The sequence below is a fragment of the Rosa chinensis genome, chromosome 7 (assembly GCF_002994745.2).
Source record: "Rosa chinensis cultivar Old Blush chromosome 7, RchiOBHm-V2, whole genome shotgun sequence".
Lineage (NCBI taxonomy): Eukaryota > Viridiplantae > Streptophyta > Magnoliopsida > Rosales > Rosaceae > Rosa > Rosa chinensis.
The window spans coordinates 17,198,485-17,220,969 of NC_037094.1; the positions used below are offsets into that span (position 1 = coordinate 17,198,485).

A 22,485-nucleotide genomic window follows, 5' to 3' on the forward strand; every position below is an offset into this window, starting at 1 on the left:
TGATTTTAGGTTTGGCGAAGTTGAAGGAGGGAGAGAGAGAGAGAGAGACAGAGACAGAGAGCTGGAAGAAGAATAGCTGGAAGGAGAAGAGATAAACAGAAAAAATAAAAAAAATAAATTAAGAATAAGAAAAAGGATTATTTCCAACAAAAAAAAATATGAACTGAGGGTATAATAGACATTTTATCCGGAAATGGATTGCCACGTCAACGATTTCACTGAATTTTTGGACGGAGAGTGCTGGAATGGACCTATTGGTCCAAAATTGAGAGTACAAGGAGTAATCGTGTGAAATTAGAAAGAGATGGACTGAACTGTTTTTTTTTTGTAAAAGTTCAGGGAGTAAACAGTATTTAACCCTTCTTTTTTCCGTCTTTTTCTTTTTCTGGTTTCTTTTGTATTAAGCACCTTTTTTTCTCAGTGCTACAAAATAGTTTCATTTTATACTCTCTCTCTCTAGTTTCTTTTGGTATTAAACACTTTTTTTTTTTTTTCATTTCTACCAATATCCTTTCTAATTTAAGAATACAATATAAATTTTTCAGTTCCATTTTTTTCATTGCTACTAGTGTATTTTTTTTTTTTTTGAGAGAATGCTACTAGTGTATTTGAGTTCATTTATTATAGGAAAAAAAATCGTATGAATGTTCGTCTTAAGCCTTCAAAATGTTAGCACAGGCCATGTTTGTACGTTGTTAGCTACATGCAGTACGTGTATTCGTCTTTTCTTCCAATATATATTTATCCTAACCGACCATCAGTTCGTGTAATGCTCATGACATTCAAACCTCACATTTCTTTGTGCTTACCCTTCCATGGATCCTATACATATTGGCAGATATACAATCAGCATGGGGCACACATATATATATATATATATATATATATATAAGAGATTTGGTGGGTGACATGTAGGTAGCTTGCTTCTCCTCTGCACGTAAACAAGTACCCATTGGTCTTCGTTACTAGTGAGTCCGATCCTACTTCTAGCTGCAGCTGGCTATAGCTTGGATGCTTATACCTGAATGGGAGTCACCCACTGGATCAGTGAACTTTTCTAAGTTGATAGAAAGGCGTAGTGGCGTACGTAGCAGCCATGGTCAAGTTGTATAAGTTGATTATTCCAACTCTAATTGTTTAAGACAAACAATGGAAAGTATTCTTATTAATCAACTCTAATAGTATAAGTTGATTATTCCAACATTTAGCGATTATCCATCTAATCAACAATCTTTTGTAGCTATCTCATAAAAATATATTTATTGAATTTATATGTATTATTGTAAGAATAATAAGATTCTAACTTGCCATATTTCGTTGTAACCCGATCATTGTATTACTTTCAATTCTATATGATATTAGAGTATTGAAGTCCATAGACGTGAAATTAAGATAATATGAAGGAAACACTAAAAACAGTCACTTGTTTAAGAATTCACATATTTGAAATTTCATTACTTCATAGTAGAATAGAATTTTTCATAAGGCTTAAGACATCTTTGTGTCATTTCAATTGTTGCAGTAATTCGATAACCTTCCAATATTGAAATTTGAATTGCAACTTTCCCAAGCTACCAACTAATGATTAATTAGTTGATTACAAACTAAATATGAATTTTTTTTTTTTGAGAATAAACTAAATATGAATCTAATTAAACATAATAGTTTTAAAAAGTGGGGTCCTACTCGCTTGCCTTTCCTTTCATAATAATTATATATTCTCCCTAAAGAATCGATCCTTATCGGGTTATCCCATTGAAAGAACCCTTCTCGAGTCCCAGACCATATGAGAATGGTGACGAGAAAAGCTACATGGACGGCTAAGTCCTCCTCAACAAGCTGACTCATATCCACGTCGAGTTTGGATGTGCTTTTTTTCTCAATGTGGACATTTTCATTTGTCCATGTATTTTCTAAATTCTTTATTTTTTTGGATGATTAGTCCACGTATTTTCTTTTTTGGATGATTAGTCCACGTATGTTTCCTTTCATGTGAATGCTTTGACCCCCAAACCACTCGTTTTATTTGAATCCCATACAAAAATAGAAGGTTGAAACATTAGTATAGATGGTTCTTTCCATTTCTATATCTGCCACGGAGACCATTACTCACAACTCAATATTATTAATTTTTTTTCTTTCAAATTTTGATTTAGATGAAGGATGGTTAAGCCGACCTTTTCTATGTGTCGATTGATGAACGAGAGATTAGTTGACTAGTTGCAAACTTGCAAAACTAATCTCGAGTTTTTTAATCCAGCACTATTGAGGAAAGCAAGGATTGCATGGAAAAGAAGCACAATAAGAAGGTCAAAAGTACGTCTTGGCAAACTTGCATTTGGTTAATTTACTAGGGTACTAGATTTGAATCCTTTTTTGACCTTGTTTGTTTGTTTATTAACTTACACATAATGACTTATTATCCTACACAAATCTAAAGACTAAACCACCAGCTGCCTCCATCAGCCAAAAAACCTCTTGAAGCAAATAATTAATGGCACACATGGAGGAATGGAGGATATATCATTGAATAATCGTCCAATGCAGTCGGCGAAAATAGATAAAAAACTAAACATGCTCTCTAAAATAGCTAAGGAGCTAAAATAGAGAGTTTGCTAAAAATGCTCTAAGTGGCTCTCCATTATAACTTTTAACTATAATTTAAAACATTCATTTTGAGTTATTTTATATAAATTATAAATACATTTAACTATTTATTCTTCATTTAAAAAAAATATAAATTCAAATTCAAAATTAGATAAAAGTGTTATATATACGTATTTCTAAAGTGGCTAACTAAAATGATTTTTTAGCTACTTTGACTAAAATTTAACTAAAAAATAGCCAACATTGCTAAATATGCTCAAGGCCAACTTGTTGTGAACACCAAACTTTGTTGTTGGTCCAAACCCAAGCATGGGCGTGGCTAGCATTGGGCAAGAAGATCAATCGAGCCTCCTCACATTTGTTTTCTAAATTCTCAATTAGTATTAATTACCAAATATTCAATATTTCAGTCATAATTAGTATTAATTATCCAAAAACGTTTGGAAATGAATGCAAATTAAAAAACTATGTTAATACGCCCAATCCAATGAATACATATTTTTGGAAATTTTTTTTTCATTATTAATACCATAATTTCAATTGTTCTTCTTATATTAAGTGCAGCCAATCAAATGAGACTAATATGTTAGTTGATTAAATTTGACCCTCATAAATGAGATTTATGACTACGTCATTGAACCTAAAATTGGGTGGCATCGACATACTTTCCCTCAAAAAAAATTTCTTTCCTTCAATTATTAAACTTTTAATTTATAGGTCACAATTAATTTGGATCTTTCTTTTTTGAAAGGTTAATTTGGATCTTTCTTACAACATTGAAGTTTGATTATTCTTAAGTTTTTGTTTTTCTGTAAAAACATAATGGGTTGCAGACTTTGTTCAAAAAAGAAAAAAAAAAGATAGTTCGTAGTTCGTTACCATATCCAATCTAATCGCGGATCCGATTATATCGAATTGGATGTACCCTACCTAATTGATCTAGATTGATAACTAAATTAGGAAATTCAATTACAAATCATATCAAATAATTGACAATAGCTGATTCTCAAAAGGAAAAAAAAAAATTGATAACTGCTATGGCATGGACAGTTTAGATTAGAGACTTCGTCTATTTCGTTAAGAAAATTAATCGAAATAATGTAAGAATTTTTTAGATATGAACTAAGATGTAATGATCAATTTATTTTAGATAATTGAATAAAAAATTCGTGCTTACATCAGTGTTGAGCGCTTTACTGGCCGTATGATTATGTGATTTATGTCTTAACTCCAAAATCGACTGATATAGTTCAATGTAGTAGAAATTAGAAAAAGTAAGAATTTCGTTAAGGAAAGTAATCGAATAATGTAAGAATTTTTTAGACACAAACTAAGATGAAATGCTCAATTTATTTTAAATAATTGAATGAAAAATTTAAGCTCACATCAATATGGAACGTTTTAATAATCATAAAATTATGTGATTTATGCTTCAACTTTAAAATGCAGCGATGTGGTTCAATGCAGCACCCAAAAAAATCCGACTAAGTCAAAATCCGGAGATTCCAAAACGAGGGATTCCGACCAACCACAAGTCCACAGCTACGCCACTATTTTAATTGAAAGAAAGGGACTAGAACAACACGGAATAGAATATGATGATCATCTTTCTTCCTCCTCTGGTTTTCCTCCACATCAGACACCGCTGTCCCTCTTTTTCCAGAGAAACAAACCACCCAATTTACCCAAACCAAATCTCTCACACATACCACACCTATCTCTCCACATATATAAAAGCCCTATCCTTTTTGGATTTTCCTAAACCTAAATCATCGCCTTCTTCTTCTCTGTTTCTTTGAATCAAAAGATTGCTCTGTTTTTTTTCTTCTTTTTTACCCAAAAAAAAAGAAAAGAAAAGGAAAAAGATTGCTCTGTTTCTGACTATGGGTGCTGGGTTCTCGTTGTTTAAGGTGGACCCAGTTGGGTCTTTGCCTCTGCAATCAAGGCCGGGTCTTGGGGATTTGCCGGAGAGCTGTGCGGCGGAGATTATGAGGTACTTGGACCCGCCGGAGATTTGCAAGCTGGCCAAGATGAATCGGGCTTTTCGTGGGGCTTCCTGGGCCGATTTTATATGGGAGTCGAAATTGCCGAGTAATTATCAGATTATTGTGAACAAAGTGTTTGGTGATGGGTTGGGAAATTTGGGGAAAAGAGATGTGTATGAGAGGCTTTGTAGGCCTAACCCCTTTGATGGGGGAGCCAAGGTGTGTGTTCATCTTCGGTTTTCTGTTTTCTTTGGATTGATTTGTGATCTGGGTTTGATTGGTTTCTGGGAATTTTTTGGAATTGGTATTCAAAGTTCAGATATTTTCATGTTGTAGATATTTTTGCTCTCAAATTTAGATACTTTTGTTCTCAAATTTAGATATTTGGTGTGAGATTCAACTGTTTTGATATTGATTTGGTTATCAACAACATGTGAATAGTTGACTCTGGATTGTTTTGTCATGTGGCTTTCGTGTGGTGTTTGAAATTCTTCTTTGTGTTGTGTTGGGTGCAGACGGTTTGGCTGGATAAGAGCACAGGATCTGCTTGCTTGTCCATTTCGTCCAAGGGATTAGCAATCACTGGAATCGATGATCGAAGATATTGGAATCATATTCCTACCCAAGAATCTAGGTGAGATTTACTGATCTCGTATTGGTTTTATTTAACGAAATTCCAGTGAATTTGGGGAAATTTGTATGTTATAGATTGCTGATGAACGTCCAAGTGTTGCGTCCGATTTGCTTGCTCGAATTTGCCACAGTATTATATGGGTAATCCTTATTGTCATTTTTCAGTGATCTTTCGAGGTTCCAAGTTGATTACCATTATTCAATGCGTCTAAAATCAACTACAGGATGAAACCCAAATGATGCAAATACAAGCATGATGTCTATTGTGATTATGTTTTTGCCTTCTGGTGCTCAATTTGGTGCTCATCACTAATAGAATGCATCTGAATGTGATCATGTGAAATAAACTGAAAGGTTGTGGATCGCTTACTTGTGGCTGTGATGTCTCAAGTCCCCTGGTTGTTGAGTCATATATGTGCTTCTAGTTTTCTGATTGAGGTTCCCTTACTGGAACAAGATGCTTTGTCTATTATCTTTGCACTTAAACTATTCTTGGGACTAAGTGGATTTTTTTTGCTTGATTACAGATTCAGAACTGTTGCATATCTTCAGCAAATATGGTGGTTTGAGGTAGATGGGGAGGTTGAGTTCCCATTTCCAGCTGGTAAATACAGCTTGTATTTTAGGCTGCAGCTGGGACGCTCTTCTCAGAAGAGGTTTGGTCGCCGTGTTTGCAACACTGAGCATGTCCATGGCTGGGACAGAAAACCAGTGAGGTTCCAACTATGGACTTCAGAAGGTCAGTCTGCCTCATCCGAGTGCTTTTTAACTGAACCTGGGAAATGGAATCACTACCATGCTGGGGACTTTGTCGTGGAAAACCCAAATGCAGCAACAAAGATTAAACTCTCGATGACCCAGATTGATTGTACACACACCAAAGGCGGACTCTGTTTAGACTCTGTAGTTATATACCCTAGTGAATTTAGAGAAAGGTTGAAGCAGTTTTAGTTTACGCTTTGCCTTGCGGATAGGAAGTTCTGTATCATATAGAGATAGTCTATCTTCAGAAGGAAGCGAATTTAGTGAGTGCTTCTTTTGAACCCTCAGTATGTAAGGGAAGAGTTGTGTACATCCATGTATCTCTTTGTTCAAGCGTTAATTGGTTTATTTGATGACTATTAAGATATTGTAAGCTTGTCTCCACAATCTGTATGAGACTTTTCTTATTGCAATTTTGCTCTAGTGTTGAAATGAATGTCAGAGAAATGCAAGCAGCTTGCAAATTCTTGTCAAATGTAACAGCTATGACCAGTTTTTGGCACAATTTTCCAACTAATTTATTCATTTATTGCCAAATTTTATTTGTTCATATATTCAGTAATATAGTGAGCTGCAAGTTTGCAACTCGCCCACAGCTCTTTGGTCCGTAATTAAGTATGTTCCAAGTCATTCAGGTAAAAAGCAAGCCATTCCTAAACCCAGTCCTAATCCTACTCAGTCAACCATGATATGAAATACAAAGGAAATAATCAACTGCAGAATGCAGAAACAACCCAAATATAAGGATCAAGAAAGATAACCTAATGTAATTAGAATATTAGATATATATATTGCAAAAGGGTAAGGGTTGTCAAAGTCATTACATCTGGTTGGAATTGATCCTGATCTAGAACCCAAAAGACCATTGGAAGTGGGTTAGTATCCACATCAGGGAATAGTAGCAAAAAGATAAGACTTGCACCTGAAAGATCTGTACAAACTTTACATGACCCACCCAACTGGTCAGGCCTTCCAACCATAGTTCAGGTTACTGTCATTGCCATAAAACTTATTGTGATCATGATAACCATTAGATGTACTGAAGCCTGATTCCGGAAATAAAACCTTTCCATGAAAACTGCCAGCGACTTCAGACAAGTTCCTAGTAAAGGCAGCATTCGAGTGCAATTGACGGGTCCTTACTGGCATACTGCCCAAAGCATTTCCTAGAGCAGCTGCAGGTGCTGGGCGGCCCCAAACTCCTGACGGCACGTCTACCGCTGAACTTTTCCCACTTCCCCAGACGACTTCGTCCCTGTCATGCCTATTCACTGCTCGGCTGTTCATAAATTCCTGTATTAAGTTATGCATAGCATCCTGCTGCATAGAGGAATTTGAATTTAACAAGCCATTTCCATCTGAATTCTTATACGGTCCTGAATTTGAGGTCTTAGGACCCTCAAATGGTGAAGTGTACCGGTTTAAACTAGTTTGCCACTTGCTATCTCTGCTCGCAACGGGGTTATATTCTGGCACATTTGAGAAACCTTCAGTATTGATAGATGAGCAGCTTTGATTTGCATTACTTTTTATTTGACCACAAGATGTAGCCATCAACTTATTCGCGTCTTTCGGCAGACCTTGAGCACTCTCTTTTTGACCCTTTCCTCTTATTTTCTTTTTTTGGAGCTTGGTGGGAGTTCCTTTGCAATAACTCTTCAGGCTCTCTACAGATAAACGTTTAAGCAATCACCTCAATTAGGTTCTTCAAAGTGACACAACCACCATGCATGGAAAACCAAGGACTAAACTGAAACTAGAATACAGGAGATGCCCCATGAACAAAAATAGGAGTTGCTACGTACCAAGTGGGCTAGTGCCCTTATTATGACATAAAGTCATTAGATCTTTCATACTATCAACAACATCAGCTATCTGTTAACAATGCATGAGAACCTGTAAACACTTGGAACACTAATTTTAGCTGAGGTAAAAAGAAATATGAAGTTTAGATGTACCTGTAAGAACCGAGTGTATTTCTTAGAAAATCCCAAATAATCGACCTCATGTAGATTCAAAGCTTTTTCAATTTGTCCTCCTGCTTCCAGGATCCTACAGTAATATAAATAAAGAATTCAATTTACGTTGCCTATCGTGATGGCCTTCTTACTGGAAAAAAGAGTTTTTAATAATAACTATAACTGCTTCAGCTAACCCCAAACATGAGGTTCCTAGAAAAACCAACATGTAGCAACAACATGAAGAGAAAAAAAAAAAAAAAAAAATTGGCAAGTACATATTCACCACCCAGTGCAAGTACAAAATATGCCAATTCATACAACCAATACTTGAGGGAAACAATCATCTGTTTGACCAGAAGAAGAGAGACAATTAGTTCTTACTTATTGCAACTAGCTTGTACATCTTGGGATGAAAGACCATTAGATTCTCTACCATCAATAGAGCACTGATAATTCCGTACAGCACTACCCAACTCAGAAACCTACAAATAAAACATAATTGAAGACTCAAAGTCACAAGTCTCCCAGGGAAGGAGTAGCCAAATAGGATTGTATAACTTCAAAAAATAAAAATAAAATTAGAACACTGAGGAGAACTGGTACCTGAGGTGCAACAGAAGTTCGACGAAGAAAAATTTCATGAGAGCGTGTACAAAATTCCCAGGACAATATCTGAAAAACCATTGGCATTTATAGCACCATAGTATAAGAACTATACAGACAAGCAATAAACAAAATAAAAATGAGCTATAAATAACAATAAAGCACCAACTTTATACACAGTGGGCTAACCTTCAAATTAGGAGAGAAAATTATACGAAGTCGACCTTCATGAACAACTTGAAGCCGCTCATAGACACTTTTCTGAACTGCTCTTCCACATTCTAGCATCAATAATCCTGAAGAAAATCTACTCTCACGAGGCAAATCCAGGAACAAGAGTTCATCAACCACACCACCCTCAAATGTTACTTTACTTAGCCTTGGAAGCACTTCAAAACTCACCTCTGCCAAGTGGGGTAAAGGACCAATATAAAACATGAGTTATGAAAAATCCAGATATTCAGAAAACACAATTAGTAATTAAGAATGGACATTGTTTACCAAATCCCCGCCCTGATTGACAATTACATATGCCACACGGCCATGATGATACCTGACAAAACATCCGCAAAACTATATAAATAAATAAATAAAATAAAACAATTGGAGCAAAGAACAAGCAATCTACAATCTATGAGGAAAAGGGAATGGAGAATAGTCTGGTTCTGGTGCAGTCAAATCAAAAGATGTGACAAATTTACAGTCATAGGTTACAAAAAAGATAAACTCATATGGTGAAAGAAAAAGAAAGTACGGGTGTGAGATGCAATGAGGACAAATTGTCTTTACTGGTAAAATGGAAATATGTAGCACAAAATGAAATCTGACCATAGCTGCGTCGGGGGAAATACCAAGGGCATGATCTCCAACTTTATCATAGCAGGACAAACACCACCTTCTTTTGGCACAGGGGTCATAAAACTCTGCCACAAATTGCCTCCAATAGGCCAAGCTATTGTCCTACAATAGAGGAAATAAAGAGACGGATCACATTACAGCTATATATGTTGAAAAATATAGAGCAAGCATTGATGACAAATATGAAAGCGAGCTACTGTTCAAATTCATAAATAAATAGCAAAGTTATGTTATCACTTATCAGTAAAGCAAGCAACTAACATTTGGCCGAGTTCGAGTATGATACAGGTACTGCATTAGCCGATGTGAACAAACACCAGGTTGGTGCATTGCAGTTGCTTGATGCACCTTCTCCTGTTGTGGAACTGCGTGCATTGCAGTTGCTTGATGCACAATATCCTGTTGTGGAACTGGGTGCCTCATCCATTGCAGCTGCTTTTCTCTATCAATTCCCAACTGTGGAGCAGCATTCAAAATAGCTTGCTGATCTTGATTTGGTATCACATTATGCTGAAAAAATGCACGTATTTGATCTCTTTCCGATTCAGCAGAGTTCTCACTCTGCAGCATCTTCTGGAATACATGCTCGTTCACAGCCTCTTGATTGACATCCAGTCTAGCTTTCTTATGCTTTCGCCATACGGAAATAGGTTCCTGTTGTACACCATTAAGAAGTGGATTGTGGTCCTTCAATGCTAGCTGAGGACTAGCAGTGAAAACACATTGCTCTTCTTGCTTCCTTTTATGTGTCTGGGAGCGATTTTGATCCAAATGTGAGGTCTGCTGAAATTTGGAAGAACCATCTACAATTGAAGAGTTTGAGCCTGAATTATACACAATAAAGCCACAGATGGTTCAAACAAATTGGTGATGAAAGCTGCACCGGTACATATAACATGTAATCATGTACGAGAACTTGCCCGAAATTTCAAGTATTATTCTCTAGTTTCTCATGTTGTTTAACACATAAAACAGTTATATCAATGTTGCCAGATGCCATACCCATATTCAACTTTGCTTCCTTAAAAATAGTACCTGCCAAGTTCCCATTCAAGAGAGAAGCTACAAGAGCCTGATACTGCGCGTCATGTTGCAATAAGTTGTCAGACTGCGCAAAGTTTCGGGTCATCTTAGAATTCAGATACTCTTTCAGTGCATTCTGCATCATGGAGGTTTTAATCTAAGAACAACATACAATTCAAAACAAGCAGGAAAAAAAAAAAGTTATTAGCCTCAAACACTGAATTATGAGATAGAAGCACAAAATTTAAACACATTATGGAATTTCAAGCGTCTAATTCACACCAAAGCTAGAGAAAGTTATACAATTTCAAGCTTCTGAACTACCCACTTGCCCAAAAAGTCAAAAGCATAGATTTTTCAAGCTTTCTCACACATACATATACAATAGCCAAGAAAACTAAAACCCCTAACATTTTTCTCCAAAGAAAAACAAAGGGAAAAGAACAACATTTAACCTCCCATAACCAAAACTCAAGAAACAAAGCAGAAGAAGCTTAAAAAGCAAAAACCCATGTCTAAAACTGTTTCTTTCGGCCAATTCTTCTCAGAAACTAAACAAAGCCTGAACCTTCCTCAGCAAACAGTCTCAGAAACCAAACAAAGCCTGAATCTTTAGACCCCAAAAAAGTCCAAAAACAGTTCAAGATTTCTACTTCTATGTTCTTTCAGAACCCTTTTACAGAAACCAAACAGATCAGCCCTTCTTGGTGAAACAACCAAACCCCATGAAACACAATGCAAAAGCAAACAAACCCAGAATGGTGGGTCTAGTTTTCTCACCCAATCCAGCCACCAAAACCAAGCCCAAAAACCCAAAAAGGCCAAATGTTTGTAACAAAGATACTAACAGAGACTCAGAGACTGTGATTTTGGGTAACCCCAGAAACCATTCAGGGTTTCAGAAAGCAACAACATTGTGGAACAGCCATGGCGGTGAAGCAGTAGCAGAGGTTTTAGTGTGTGCAATATAGCGGGAAGTGGCAGAGAGAGTCCATTGCCTTGGTAGAGTGTGAGTGTCCCCAAGAGTGGTGACCGGCTGAACCGGTTACTTGTTGACCGGACGCGCCGGTGGGCAGTTTAGTAGGACAAGAGGTCAAGAAGAGGCACGTACTCACTTCTCCGAGGAGATTTTGTAGAAGCCTATGAACCTTCTTGTCTTCTTCGGCTTTATTCTCCAGCAATTGGGCCCTTTGGGATTTTGCTCTTCTCCCTTATTTAACCTTTACCTGCTAACCACTTTTTCATTTAATCTAATCTCTTTTTCTTTTTGCTTGTTAAATTCAATGAATAGGGTTTCATGGATCGATGAATCTCTTTTGGGAAATTAAAGCATTAAAGTCGAACTTTTCTTTTCTGGTTTGAATGGAGGTTACTTTTACGTCGTGAAATTGATGTTCTCGCAAGTAGAATGTGAAAATATTGTACATAAATTCTAATAACACGTAACTTTGCAGTGTGCATTGTAACAAGTAAAGATCAACATAGTTGAACCGAACTTAAATCAGATAGTTCAGTTTTTCTGGTTCCACTACTCAAATCATAAAAGCCAGCATCAACTAAACTGTATGTGGTTCCGGTGGGTTTAAATCAAACCATGCCCACCACTACATTTGTGACTCATGAATCATATCTGACACTCTTTTAGTCTTTTGACAATATGACAAAAGGCACCCAAATGTGTAGGAGATTCGAAAAGGAGAGCATCCATCATATAGTGATTATGAGACCAGATGAAGACCACAACGTCATGTTCCTTTATTTTTCTTATCAGATAAAGAAACCGACTTTTTCGAGTGCTTTTCCTCTTGTCAAAAAGCACTAACTCGCAGCTCAATAACACCAAAATGCAAACACAACCGATGCCGAAAGTCTATAACATTTTAGAGTATTGAAACTTTGGAGTCCGATAGCTGTTAGATTTGTCATTGTCTACGGCATGTTCACTCAATGAACTAACTCAACAGCTTCTAACTCTAAAATTTTTATACTCATAGTACCCATAAACACCCCCAAAACAATGAAACACTAATATCACAATCCAAACGTCACCCACTCACCCCAATAACACCATTAATTGAGATGAATACACCATTAACTTCTGACTCCAGTACGAACTAGAGCATGGGTTAACCATTTTTGCAGCAGAACTAGCGTGCCTTTGTTGACATAACATGTAAAAGAAACAGTTTACCTGCAAATTACTACTAAATGTTTCCCAGTGAAAATTTTAAACCAGCTTTGGCATTCCAGATGTTTTAGTCATGGTCACTTTAGCGTCAGTATAAATCCTCTGAACACTAGTATATAAGCAATATAACTATATATAGAAACTCAAAAGGATTTTGTATAGCCAAAAATAACCTCCATTACTGACTAATTAAGCAACCAAAACAAGTTGTAACCATGTGGTTTATCACATAATATAATCATAGCTGACTAGATAAGAAGACTAAATATGTGCTTTGATCCCTTCCCATGTAACGAAAAAGAAGTGCAATATAACCTATGTTTTATCATACGCCATGTTCCAACAGATATGTAACATATGTCTGTTTCCTTTCCTCGGACATGCCGAAGAACACTCTCAGCAGGTCATGTTGACGAGCTAAAATGTTTGTGGCTCGAAAGACTTGAAATTCTGTAAGGCCGTCAATCTTGTTCAACTCACTATCAAGTTTCGCTTGCAATTCAGCCACTTCCTTATCAATTGAAAAAATATTAACAAGAGCATCAATCTTAGATGACATTGTGCTTACGTTCTTACTCATCTCCTCCATAACCTTTGCTTTCACCCTACGACCATGATCTGAAACACTTGGGGCACTTTCTGTAGGTCTTCTTTGTTGGGCACTTGGGGTACCAAGTGTGTATGATACGTCAAACTCTTCTGACCCCTCAGATTGTGATTCCACATTCATATCAACATTCAGATTCAGATTTCCAGCAGCATCATCATCGTTCATGCCTAGAATTTGATCAATGTTTGCATCCTCATCCTCCTGTCCAAATTCCTCTTGGTCATCATCAGCATTATCAATATATGCACCAACTTCACGAGCTTTTCCATATATCTCCCCCAACATATAGTAGTATGGAAATGGCTTACTATACAATCCACTTGCATACTTTCTTTTCTGCAAGTACATGCATATCAAAGAACATATAATCAATACTTCCAAAAAAAAAAAGAAAAAAAAGGTGTGTGTATTATGGGAAATATCATATAGGTAGATTTACCTGGACCCATTCATCATATACCCTTCTTTCACAAACCAACATCATTTCATTGTCATTCCAACCAAACTTACTTTGAGATAACATCTCCGCCAAGGCATGATACTTTTTCTTCAAAGTTTTAACTCGTGATTCGATATGGGGAGAGGCCTGTATTCCACAACCCGGCATTTTGGCTTCCATCATAGCCTCTATCTGGGTCAAGTAACCATTTTTGAATCCATTTTCAGATCGCCATTTGGTGTCGTGATACAATTCTTGCAAAGATTCGACTAATACAGAATCCTCCTTGGTTGTCCAGAAACGCTTATTCTGGCCCCTTCCTCTTTGTTTTGTAGTTGAATTGGAAATCATCCTACAATACTAACAACACCAAAGAAATGTGATAAGAACCACAAACACATCACATATCCATAAACAATCCTATAAGTACTGCTCAGCTCTAAACTTGGAATAAGAATGATTATCATCCCTTCCATTCCATTCTCAAGGCAAGCAAACATGCCATGATTTCTTTATGTTTTTTTGTTTGTGTGTTGGGCAGTATCTAGGTAGAATCTTAGTTGCACTTACATTACCACAAAGAAAGAAGCATGTATTAGCTTTAATGCTTGAGAATGCAAAATTCACAACCAAAGAACAATTGAACTATTTCTACGCAATACAGATTATCGATCTAAACTGCTGAAAAAGCAGGATTGGACTGCACATTATCAAAAGATAACTGCTTGGGGGTGTTTTGCTAAGTGGTCTAAACACACACACTCAACACACAAGGAGAAGGAGAGAGGATATTACATTTCTTGAGGGAAAAAGGTTGATTCCCTTGCTTTGCTGCTTCTCTATCTTCTCTCGTGCTCAGCCAAAATTGCAGCATCAATATGCTTAGAAGGCTAAGCTAACTTAAATATTTGTGCCTGAAAAGACATGACACCAATTGAAAAAAAATAGATATTAATCCAACTAAATAGTTACCCTTTTGAATATTTAGCATATTCAGATACATAAGAGATTGTCAAACAACTTTCTTAAAACCAGAAGAGTAACAATGTAAGATCTGCGCTACTTAATTCTGCAATAACTATTGAGTCATCAAAAACATTCTCAAATTCTCATTGCAGCAGTCCTTGTCCTATTTGAAACAAAGCTCAAAGAACAGAAGAAACAGAAAGACAGAAGAACTTACGGCCTGTTTTTCCATAACAGCTAATAAAGTACCTCTCTTTCCTCATGAAGCTCATAGCCAAATAAAAGATCCTATCCCTTATTAAACCTTTAGCATACATTTCATTTACTTCTATGAATTCAACGTGTTATTTCACCTCGAAATCAGCTAACAGTACGGTTGGATTATCAAATTAAATATTTAGTAATTCAAAATTATACATTGCCAAAGGAAATAAAATTAGGACTACACTTCCTGTATGCCACCCTACATGTCAAACCAGGTTTTGACCCTCTGTACTTCATAAATCATAACCAACCTTCACAGTAAAATCTTGACATGGTAAATCAAACATAAACCTTCTGTAAACCACATGAAACACAAAAAGGGTCCAACAAAATGAGGTTCAACCCCTAAACTCTCCCAAGTGAATTGGCACATGAAAATCACAAAGCAGAGCAAATACCGGTCATGCAAACACAACAGCTCGCTCTTTTTTTTTTTTTTTTTTGAGCTTCATGTGAATAAACTAACATTGTTGTTGCAATCAAACATCCATTGGCCTCCACACAATTAACACACAAACTCATTCAGCTACATCAAACTAGAGTACCAAATTCAAAACCCGAGGAAATATATACGAATCAATCAAAGCAAACCCAATACATGCTCGAATAACTGGTCGTTTGGGTCACTTACGTTTCACGAAGAAGACGACGAGTTCGGTCGTCCGATTTCGGCTTTGGTTGATGTCGCCATTGCGCGCGGGTTCTAGAGAGTCCGGGAGTCTGAACTCTGGAGACGGGAGCTTACGTTCGAATATCAAAAACTAGAAGGAAGGACTGGGCCTGTTGGGCTGGGATAGATATGGCTATTGGATTTAATATTGTGAAGGTTACGACTTACGACTTCAGTTTTGAGTTTTTCTATTGAAACCTCTAAAAATTTACTCACTTGACATCCTTTCTTTTTACACCTCCTATCAAATTTTCAAATATTAAATTTACTCACTAAACCTCACTCAAGTTTCTGAAATAATCTCACTCATATAATTTGCAAACAAACTATTTATTACATATTCATTCCTTAACCAGATTACATAAATCTCTTATCTAATAAAAAAGAAACTCAAACACAAGGAATTGGGCTTTAAACATTAATTTCTAATAAAAAAGAATTTTTTTTTTTACTTTTTTTTTTTCTCTTGTAGATGTGCAAAAAAAATGAAGAGTAATTTTTCTTAATGTTTACTTATTTTTTCTATTTTCTGTACCTCATGATTAATTATTTAATAGTTTTTTAGATTTTTTTTACTACTAGCTCTTCTTCTTCTTCTTTTTTTTTGTAAATATAATGAATAGACTGGGATTTAGGTCATAAAATGATTTCTTTTGTTATCCCTCACTAATATGCATTCAACATATATGATGATAGGAATTTTTATGTCACATGATCTTGATTATAGTTTTAATTCTTATTAAATATATATAAATTTTTTAATGAGTATGTAGTGAAATTGAAAAATGAAAATAGATAAGGAAAATAATAAAGAATGTAATATAATATTATTGAATTGGAAAGTCCAGATAAATTAAATATAATATTTTTTTGGGTATAATTATTGTCCTTAATAGTAATTTTATAAAAGGTTATATATGTCATTTAATAATTCATAATAGAGTGAGGTCAACTGAGCAGATTTGGAGGTCCCAATAGAAACACTCTTCAATTTTTTTACTGACATTGTGATAAATGTGGGTGTGGGTGTATTTATTATTTATTATTATTATTATTATTATTATTATTATTATTTTTTTTTTTTTTTTTTTTTTAAGAAATGAGAAGTGTGGGATGAGAGAGTGGACAGGGAAGGAGATTAGAAAAGAAGAAATAGATACAAAAATGTGCATAAGGTGTCCTCATTAAAATCTTATCCGGTCAAAATAGACTTATGCCAAGAAGGTTATTCACCCTCGCAACAACTAACACCAATAACATATAAAAAATACTTTTTATCTTTTCAATCTTAAACTATCATGTGCGGATTTCACATAAAAGTATGAGACCGATACAAGAATAACGTTTTTAAAGAAACTCACAATAGGATAGATTTAGATAATATGGTAACAAGAGCTTCTATTCATACCTCCTATTTTAGCATCTAGACCTTCTCTACAAAATTAACTCGGCCTAAAGTTTCCAGTTTTACCCATTACTCGTTTGGTTCGCGGAAAGTAAGCATCAGGAAAGTTGTTCCTTTCCTGTGTTTGGGATGCAAAAGGAAATGAAATACTTTCCTGAAGCAAAGGAAAATAGGGGGGAAAATTGTTCCTTCCATACTCTAAAGGAATCACTTTCCCCTTTCTTTCCTTGCATTTATTACTCACAACATATTATTTTATTCCATTAATTACATACTTTTTAACAACTTTCCGGATAACTTTCCTTACATTACCAAACATCGGAATGCAAAATTCTTCGGAAAGTTCATTTCCCTTCCCATGGGAAAGACAAATGAACTACTTTCCTTTCCGCGAACCAAACGAGACCTTATTTCACACCACTCGTATACCTCTTTCATTGACGCCGACAATGTTCCACTAACACCTCTAGCAACCAGCAATGGAACCTGTCAATTATGACAAGAAAGCAAACCTATTACTAGACGTTACATTAGTCCATGGGACAGTCACATAGCAATATTATTTAAAATCATATTGAGATTCATCTGATGTGGGAACATGTATCTCAATTACTTTCAGAAAGTTTCTTCAAATGTTTGGAAATAGTTTTAGTTCTTATAGCCCTTAAACTCTTGTCATCTCTTTATTCAAAAAAAAAACTCTTGTCATCTCTCAGAAATCTAATTCAATTTACATATAGAAAGTTTGCATTTTTTGTGTGAATTCCAACCCTAAAAGACTGATAATTGTCAAAGCAGATGCAGATGGAGAGTGAGAGATAATCACTATTATAAAATTATGATCTACCTTTTGATTGATATCACGACTCACCTTTACATTAGACTCTTTGACTTGTCAAAATCTAGTATGTTAGAGGTATAATCTTGTGTTTGTATAGTTCCAACTTTAGTACTTGAGAAAAATATTTGCAATCTTCTTTGTCAAATTCTTCAATTACCTTACTGTCATCACATAATGGGGAACTTTGCTTCTTGAGATAGAGATGTTAGAATCAAGTATGGACTTGTCACATGTTGTCATAATGTATATGATGATTAGCTTAATATCAATCCTAGTTTAACATGGATACAAGCTGTAAATCAATACTAGTAACTTAATGAAGCAGTGTATCAATTCATTAAGGATAGTAATCCATTGCTTAGTCTACAAGAAAGGCTACAAAATTGTGATACATTAGGATTCTAATTAGGAGACTTGTCCCTTAAGAATTACCTTAATGGAAGGAATCTAAGGGTTAACTATCCTATATAAATAGATGAACTTGGTCCCTATTACCACCACGTTTTGCATATTGTTCTGTCCATTGAGAAGCAAGTTGGTAAGTGTGAGGGCAAGTTTGTGTTTTGGATTTCCAGCAGCAATAGCCCTCTTGATAGAGCGAAGACCAGGCCCAAAATCGATCGAAGGTGTGACCCAAGAACAATTTTGTTGTGACTAGCTGGATGGTAACAACAGCGATTGGAATTGATTTCATAAAATGAAGCTTATAAATGGATATGGTGTGGGAACTAGATGCCTGTGAGTTTAGTGAGGAGGAAATTCCAGCAATGACATGGTTTTGGGTTTTGGGTTAAGGTTGTTTAGATATTGATGGCTAGGTTATCATAGATGAAGCTTGATCTCTTGCTTGATGTTTTTGGGTCGTTGTGGCTTCCCCTTGCCAACGGCAGTGAGCGTACCTTTTATAGCAAGGGTAGGCGAAGAAGATCGGTGCCAAGGACCGAGGGTTCTGAGGGAGCATTCTCAATTTTGGGGAGATGTTTCATAAGTTTTCAAGCTTGGTTTTCTCCATGGAACTAAATAAGTGAAAAGGGGTTATGAAAATTTGTTCAGGCTATGAGACTGAAGGGCGGTGGCATAGGTTTAGGACGGTGGTCATCCCCAGAATTTGTGCTACTTTGATCTTTAGGAGATTCTAATCCCCCAATTTCTGGTATTGAAACTTGCGATTACAGACTTTTAGGGTTATTGAATGTTGAGATGATGAGATTGCTAAGGATATGGGTTAGGAGGCTTTTCCCTGAATTCTGGACTCTTGCCAAGAAAGGTGGAACACCAATTCTAGCAGTAATTCTGACAGACGGTTTATCTCGTTTGGGTGAGAAGATGACTCCAATGGGCTTTGGGTAAGAGGTCATTTGGACGTTGAATAAGAGAATGGCTTTAGTGGGCTTTGGGCTTTGCTGGGCTTGCTTTTCATCCCTCTCACACTAGCCCATATTAAGATTGTAGTCCGTCAAGCATGAATTTTGGTTTCCAAGTCCAAAATTATTGACGAACTTTATCTTAATGACAGGCCTCACGGGATCCGTTACCTTCCACACCACATCCCTTTGTATAAGCCCCAAGTGTATAAACGTAGCTTGGGTCTACATGTATTGCATGGTAATTTGGCGTGACGAATTCTTGAAGATGCATGTTAATTGCTTGAGCATTTGGGCTTGCATTATTTATAGTTAACTAGAGCGTTTCTTTTGGACTGCAACAGGCTTGTTTGAAGGCCCAACGAGATTGTAGGTTTCATGACTTGTCTCTTCATACGTCGCTCATAAAATTGACTTGTGGAATTTTGGGTGTCAACAGTAAGTAATAGAAGGTCATCTTCAAGTGATCATTATTGTGCAGCTGCAGAGATGGAATCCATGCCAGTAATTGCTGAAGGAAAGTCTTGATCATTTTATGATTGTTGTCGAGTTGATGTGCATATGTTGTGAGCATGAAGTTATGGTTTTACAATTGGTATCAGAGCATAAGCTCACAAATATGAATTTAGTTTTACTTGACATGAAAATCGTTTTAGGGTTTTTGCAAAAAAAAAAAAAAAAAGTCTTTTGCTTTACGGGTTAACAGGCCACTGCCTGTTAACTTCTTTTGGCCCAAGTCACAGCAAGCATGAAAGCCAAGCCCAAAACCCGACCCGAAACCTTAAGAACAAAGGACCGTTGTCCTTGCAACGGTCAGTTTCGATCAAGAAGAGGGTATGTGACTGGATTCAGAAGTGCTCGAGATGTTTTCATCTTTAGAAAGGATTCAAATCCCAATTGCTGTGAATCAAGACGCCAAGAGAATTTATTGCTGCATCTGGATATCGTATTCATGCTTCCGCTGAGATTTTTAGCAGCAAATTGGGGAAAAAGCAAAGTAAGGTTTTTCTGAGAAATTGTTTTCGATTCATAGCATGATTATTAAGTTTTTGATTGTGCTCAAGAACCCTAGTAGCATTCCCGGCGTGCGTTAAGCTAGAGTAGATGGTGACCGGATGAAATTTATAATTTTTTTATTGTTCTGTGGTTTCTTGGAATCGAACCAATTGTCTGTACTTGAATGTGTATGTTTTGATATGCATGTTGAATTGATTGATGATATAGTATTGTATCTGTGATAGTGTAACAATGTATAAAGAATAAAAATCTCCCATAAATTGTTTCCACATTGTTCAAATTAATAGATGCAAGAGCTTATTTTATTATAAGGATGAATCTGGATAGAATATAAAGTTAAAGAACACATATGTTTTGTGGTTTTCTGTTGGCATAAGTGATTATGATGCATATAGCATCCTTCATTGATGTTGATAAAAAAACGTATGGTATAACAAAACTGAAATTGTGTTTTGTGTTTTAAAATGGATTAAATACTCGTTACTCCTCATACTTTTGCATGAAAAACATTTTAGTCCAAATTTTTTAAATTAAACAGTTTAGTCCTTATTCTTTCTAATTCTCACACAACAGGTCTTAAAATGACTATTATACCCCTCACTTTTCTCTCTCTCTCTCTCTCTCTCTCTCTCTCTCTCTCTCTCTCTACACACACACACACACACATATATGAAGAGAGAGAGAGAGAGAGAGAGAGAGAGAGAGAGATATGTACACACACACACACACATATAATATATATATATTAGGGCTGGCTTAAATTGACAGGACCCACCCCGAATTCCACCCTGGAATCCGAAGTGGCCCTGCGGGACCCACCTTTAAAGGAGATTTACCAAAGATTTCGGCATAACCTCCCTTAAAAATGGTTAACCCAAAAACCTGTGGACAACAATTTTTATATCTAATAATCCAACCGTCCCAAACTCAAATTAAATACAAGTGTATAACAAATACTTCAAGTCTAAGAAACTCCAATTTTTAAGACCCTACAATCCACAAGGTTAGGTCGTAGACCTCAAATATAAATCATTACAAGTCTGGGTCATAATCCCATAGTAATCAGAGCAATTCTGGGAATATAAATTAACATAGAGTGCGGTAGGTTAAACAAGTAACCTACGAAATGTGATGACGGAAGCGGATGCGGTCACTATGGCTCACTTCAGAACGCCGAGCAGCAACACTGAAAACTGGGCATTTGAAACCGAAGGGCCCAGGGGAAAAGTACGTAAAAACGTTAGCGTGAGTGGACAAAAATAATAAATTTAAACCAAATGGATGTTATACTTTCCCACATTTAATTTCTTTAAAATTCCCGATGCATGCAATGATTAACAAAAATAAAACATGAGGAGTTCCACTCAAGAAAACCGACTAGCCCCGCTAGTCACATACGATTTAAAAGAAAAGTTGGAACTCTGATATTCAAGGAAATAAGACCAGCCCCGCTGGTTAAACGAAAATCGAGCTAGCCCCGCTAGCTTAAATAGTAAAGTGAGTAGGGGAAGGCGATAGCCATACAAGTGAGCCTCCCAGGCTTGGGTGATAGCCTCCCAGGCTAAAGAAACTCCCATAACTCCCGTAATATACCCTTACGCCACTAAGTGTAGCGATAGGATACCGGGCTACAGAATTACTATCACATAGACAGTAACCTGCGCCACAAAGGCGGAGGGCTACGGTGATCCCATCACCGCGCCACAAAGGCGGAAATCAAAGCTAGCAATGATAAGTCACCCAAAGTATGGCAAAGAAAATCCGAAAGCCAAGTAAATCCATAAAACTTCCCCAACTCTCGTAAATAATTTTCCAACGACGTGTCCCACACGCCAAGATAATCTCAAGTTCAAAATAAATAGGAGATAAATAAATATAAAGATTAACTTCATCGAATTTCATAAAAATCTCAATTGCCGAATATAAATATAATATAAATAGTATAAATCCGGAAATCATATCGGAAATAAATAAATAAGGTAAGGAAAGCATAATCCAATGACGTGACCCCGCACGCCATAAAATTTTCAAATAATCAATATCCAAAACCATTTCTGAAAATAACCATACGCTCGAGAAAGTAATACGATAAATAAATTATAACATTGGAATCAATTAAATAAATGCATGCATCATTCTTTGAAAAATAAAAGTCCACTCACTATATATGCTCAATCCTGACGTCGCTCGGTATTTCCCTCGTATGGAGACTCCTCTCGTCATGTATGAATAACATTCATAAATATATATAATTCACAGGACGGAATTAACTCTACAATACTTATAATT

The 22,485-nt window shown here is 36.1% G+C and overlaps 3 protein-coding genes across 5 annotated transcripts; 1 reads left to right on the forward strand and 2 right to left on the reverse strand.

Moving 5' to 3' along the window:
* The first annotated feature begins 4,113 nt into the window (after positions 1–4,113).
* On the forward strand, positions 4,114–6,406 carry LOC112179600 (F-box protein PP2-A12). Of its 2 annotated transcripts, XM_040511861.1 has the most exons (4): positions 4,114–4,811; positions 5,108–5,226; positions 5,301–5,366; positions 5,753–6,406. In XM_040511861.1, exons 1-4 carry the CDS (start codon positions 4,491–4,493, stop codon positions 6,174–6,176), a joined length of 930 nt encoding a protein of 309 aa, XP_040367795.1. In that variant the 5' UTR covers positions 4,114–4,490; the 3' UTR covers positions 6,177–6,406. The 2 variants fall into 2 exon arrangements, with proteins under 2 accessions (XP_040367795.1, XP_024173830.1); XM_024318062.2 differs by lacking the exon at positions 5,301–5,366 and having other exon boundaries at positions 4,128–4,811.
* Positions 6,407–6,732: 326 nt separating this feature from the next.
* Positions 6,733–11,555, reverse strand: LOC112175689 (probable transcriptional regulator SLK2). Its single transcript, XM_040509845.1, has 11 exons — positions 11,431–11,555; positions 10,445–10,589; positions 9,671–10,233; positions 9,380–9,511; positions 9,053–9,104; positions 8,741–8,955; positions 8,552–8,620; positions 8,330–8,430; positions 7,946–8,039; positions 7,793–7,862; positions 6,733–7,654 (listed from the first exon to the last, which is right to left on the reverse strand). The coding sequence occupies exons 2-11, from the start codon at positions 10,575–10,577 to the stop codon at positions 6,951–6,953; spliced, it is 2,133 nt and encodes a 710-aa protein (XP_040365779.1). The 5' UTR covers positions 10,578–10,589; positions 11,431–11,555; the 3' UTR covers positions 6,733–6,950.
* Positions 11,556–12,799: 1,244 nt separating this feature from the next.
* LOC112175778 lies at positions 12,800–15,666 on the reverse strand. 2 transcript variants are annotated; one of them, XM_040512023.1, is made up of 4 exons: positions 15,531–15,666; positions 14,465–14,583; positions 13,670–14,021; positions 12,800–13,566 (listed from the first exon to the last, which is right to left on the reverse strand). In XM_040512023.1, coding segments are annotated over exons 2-4 (975 nt in total). In that variant the 5' UTR covers positions 14,467–14,583; positions 15,531–15,666; the 3' UTR covers positions 12,800–12,945. The 2 variants fall into 2 exon arrangements, with proteins under 2 accessions (XP_040367957.1, XP_040367958.1); XM_040512024.1 differs by having other exon boundaries at positions 13,670–14,029.
* Between the last annotated feature and the right edge of the window lie 6,819 nt (positions 15,667–22,485).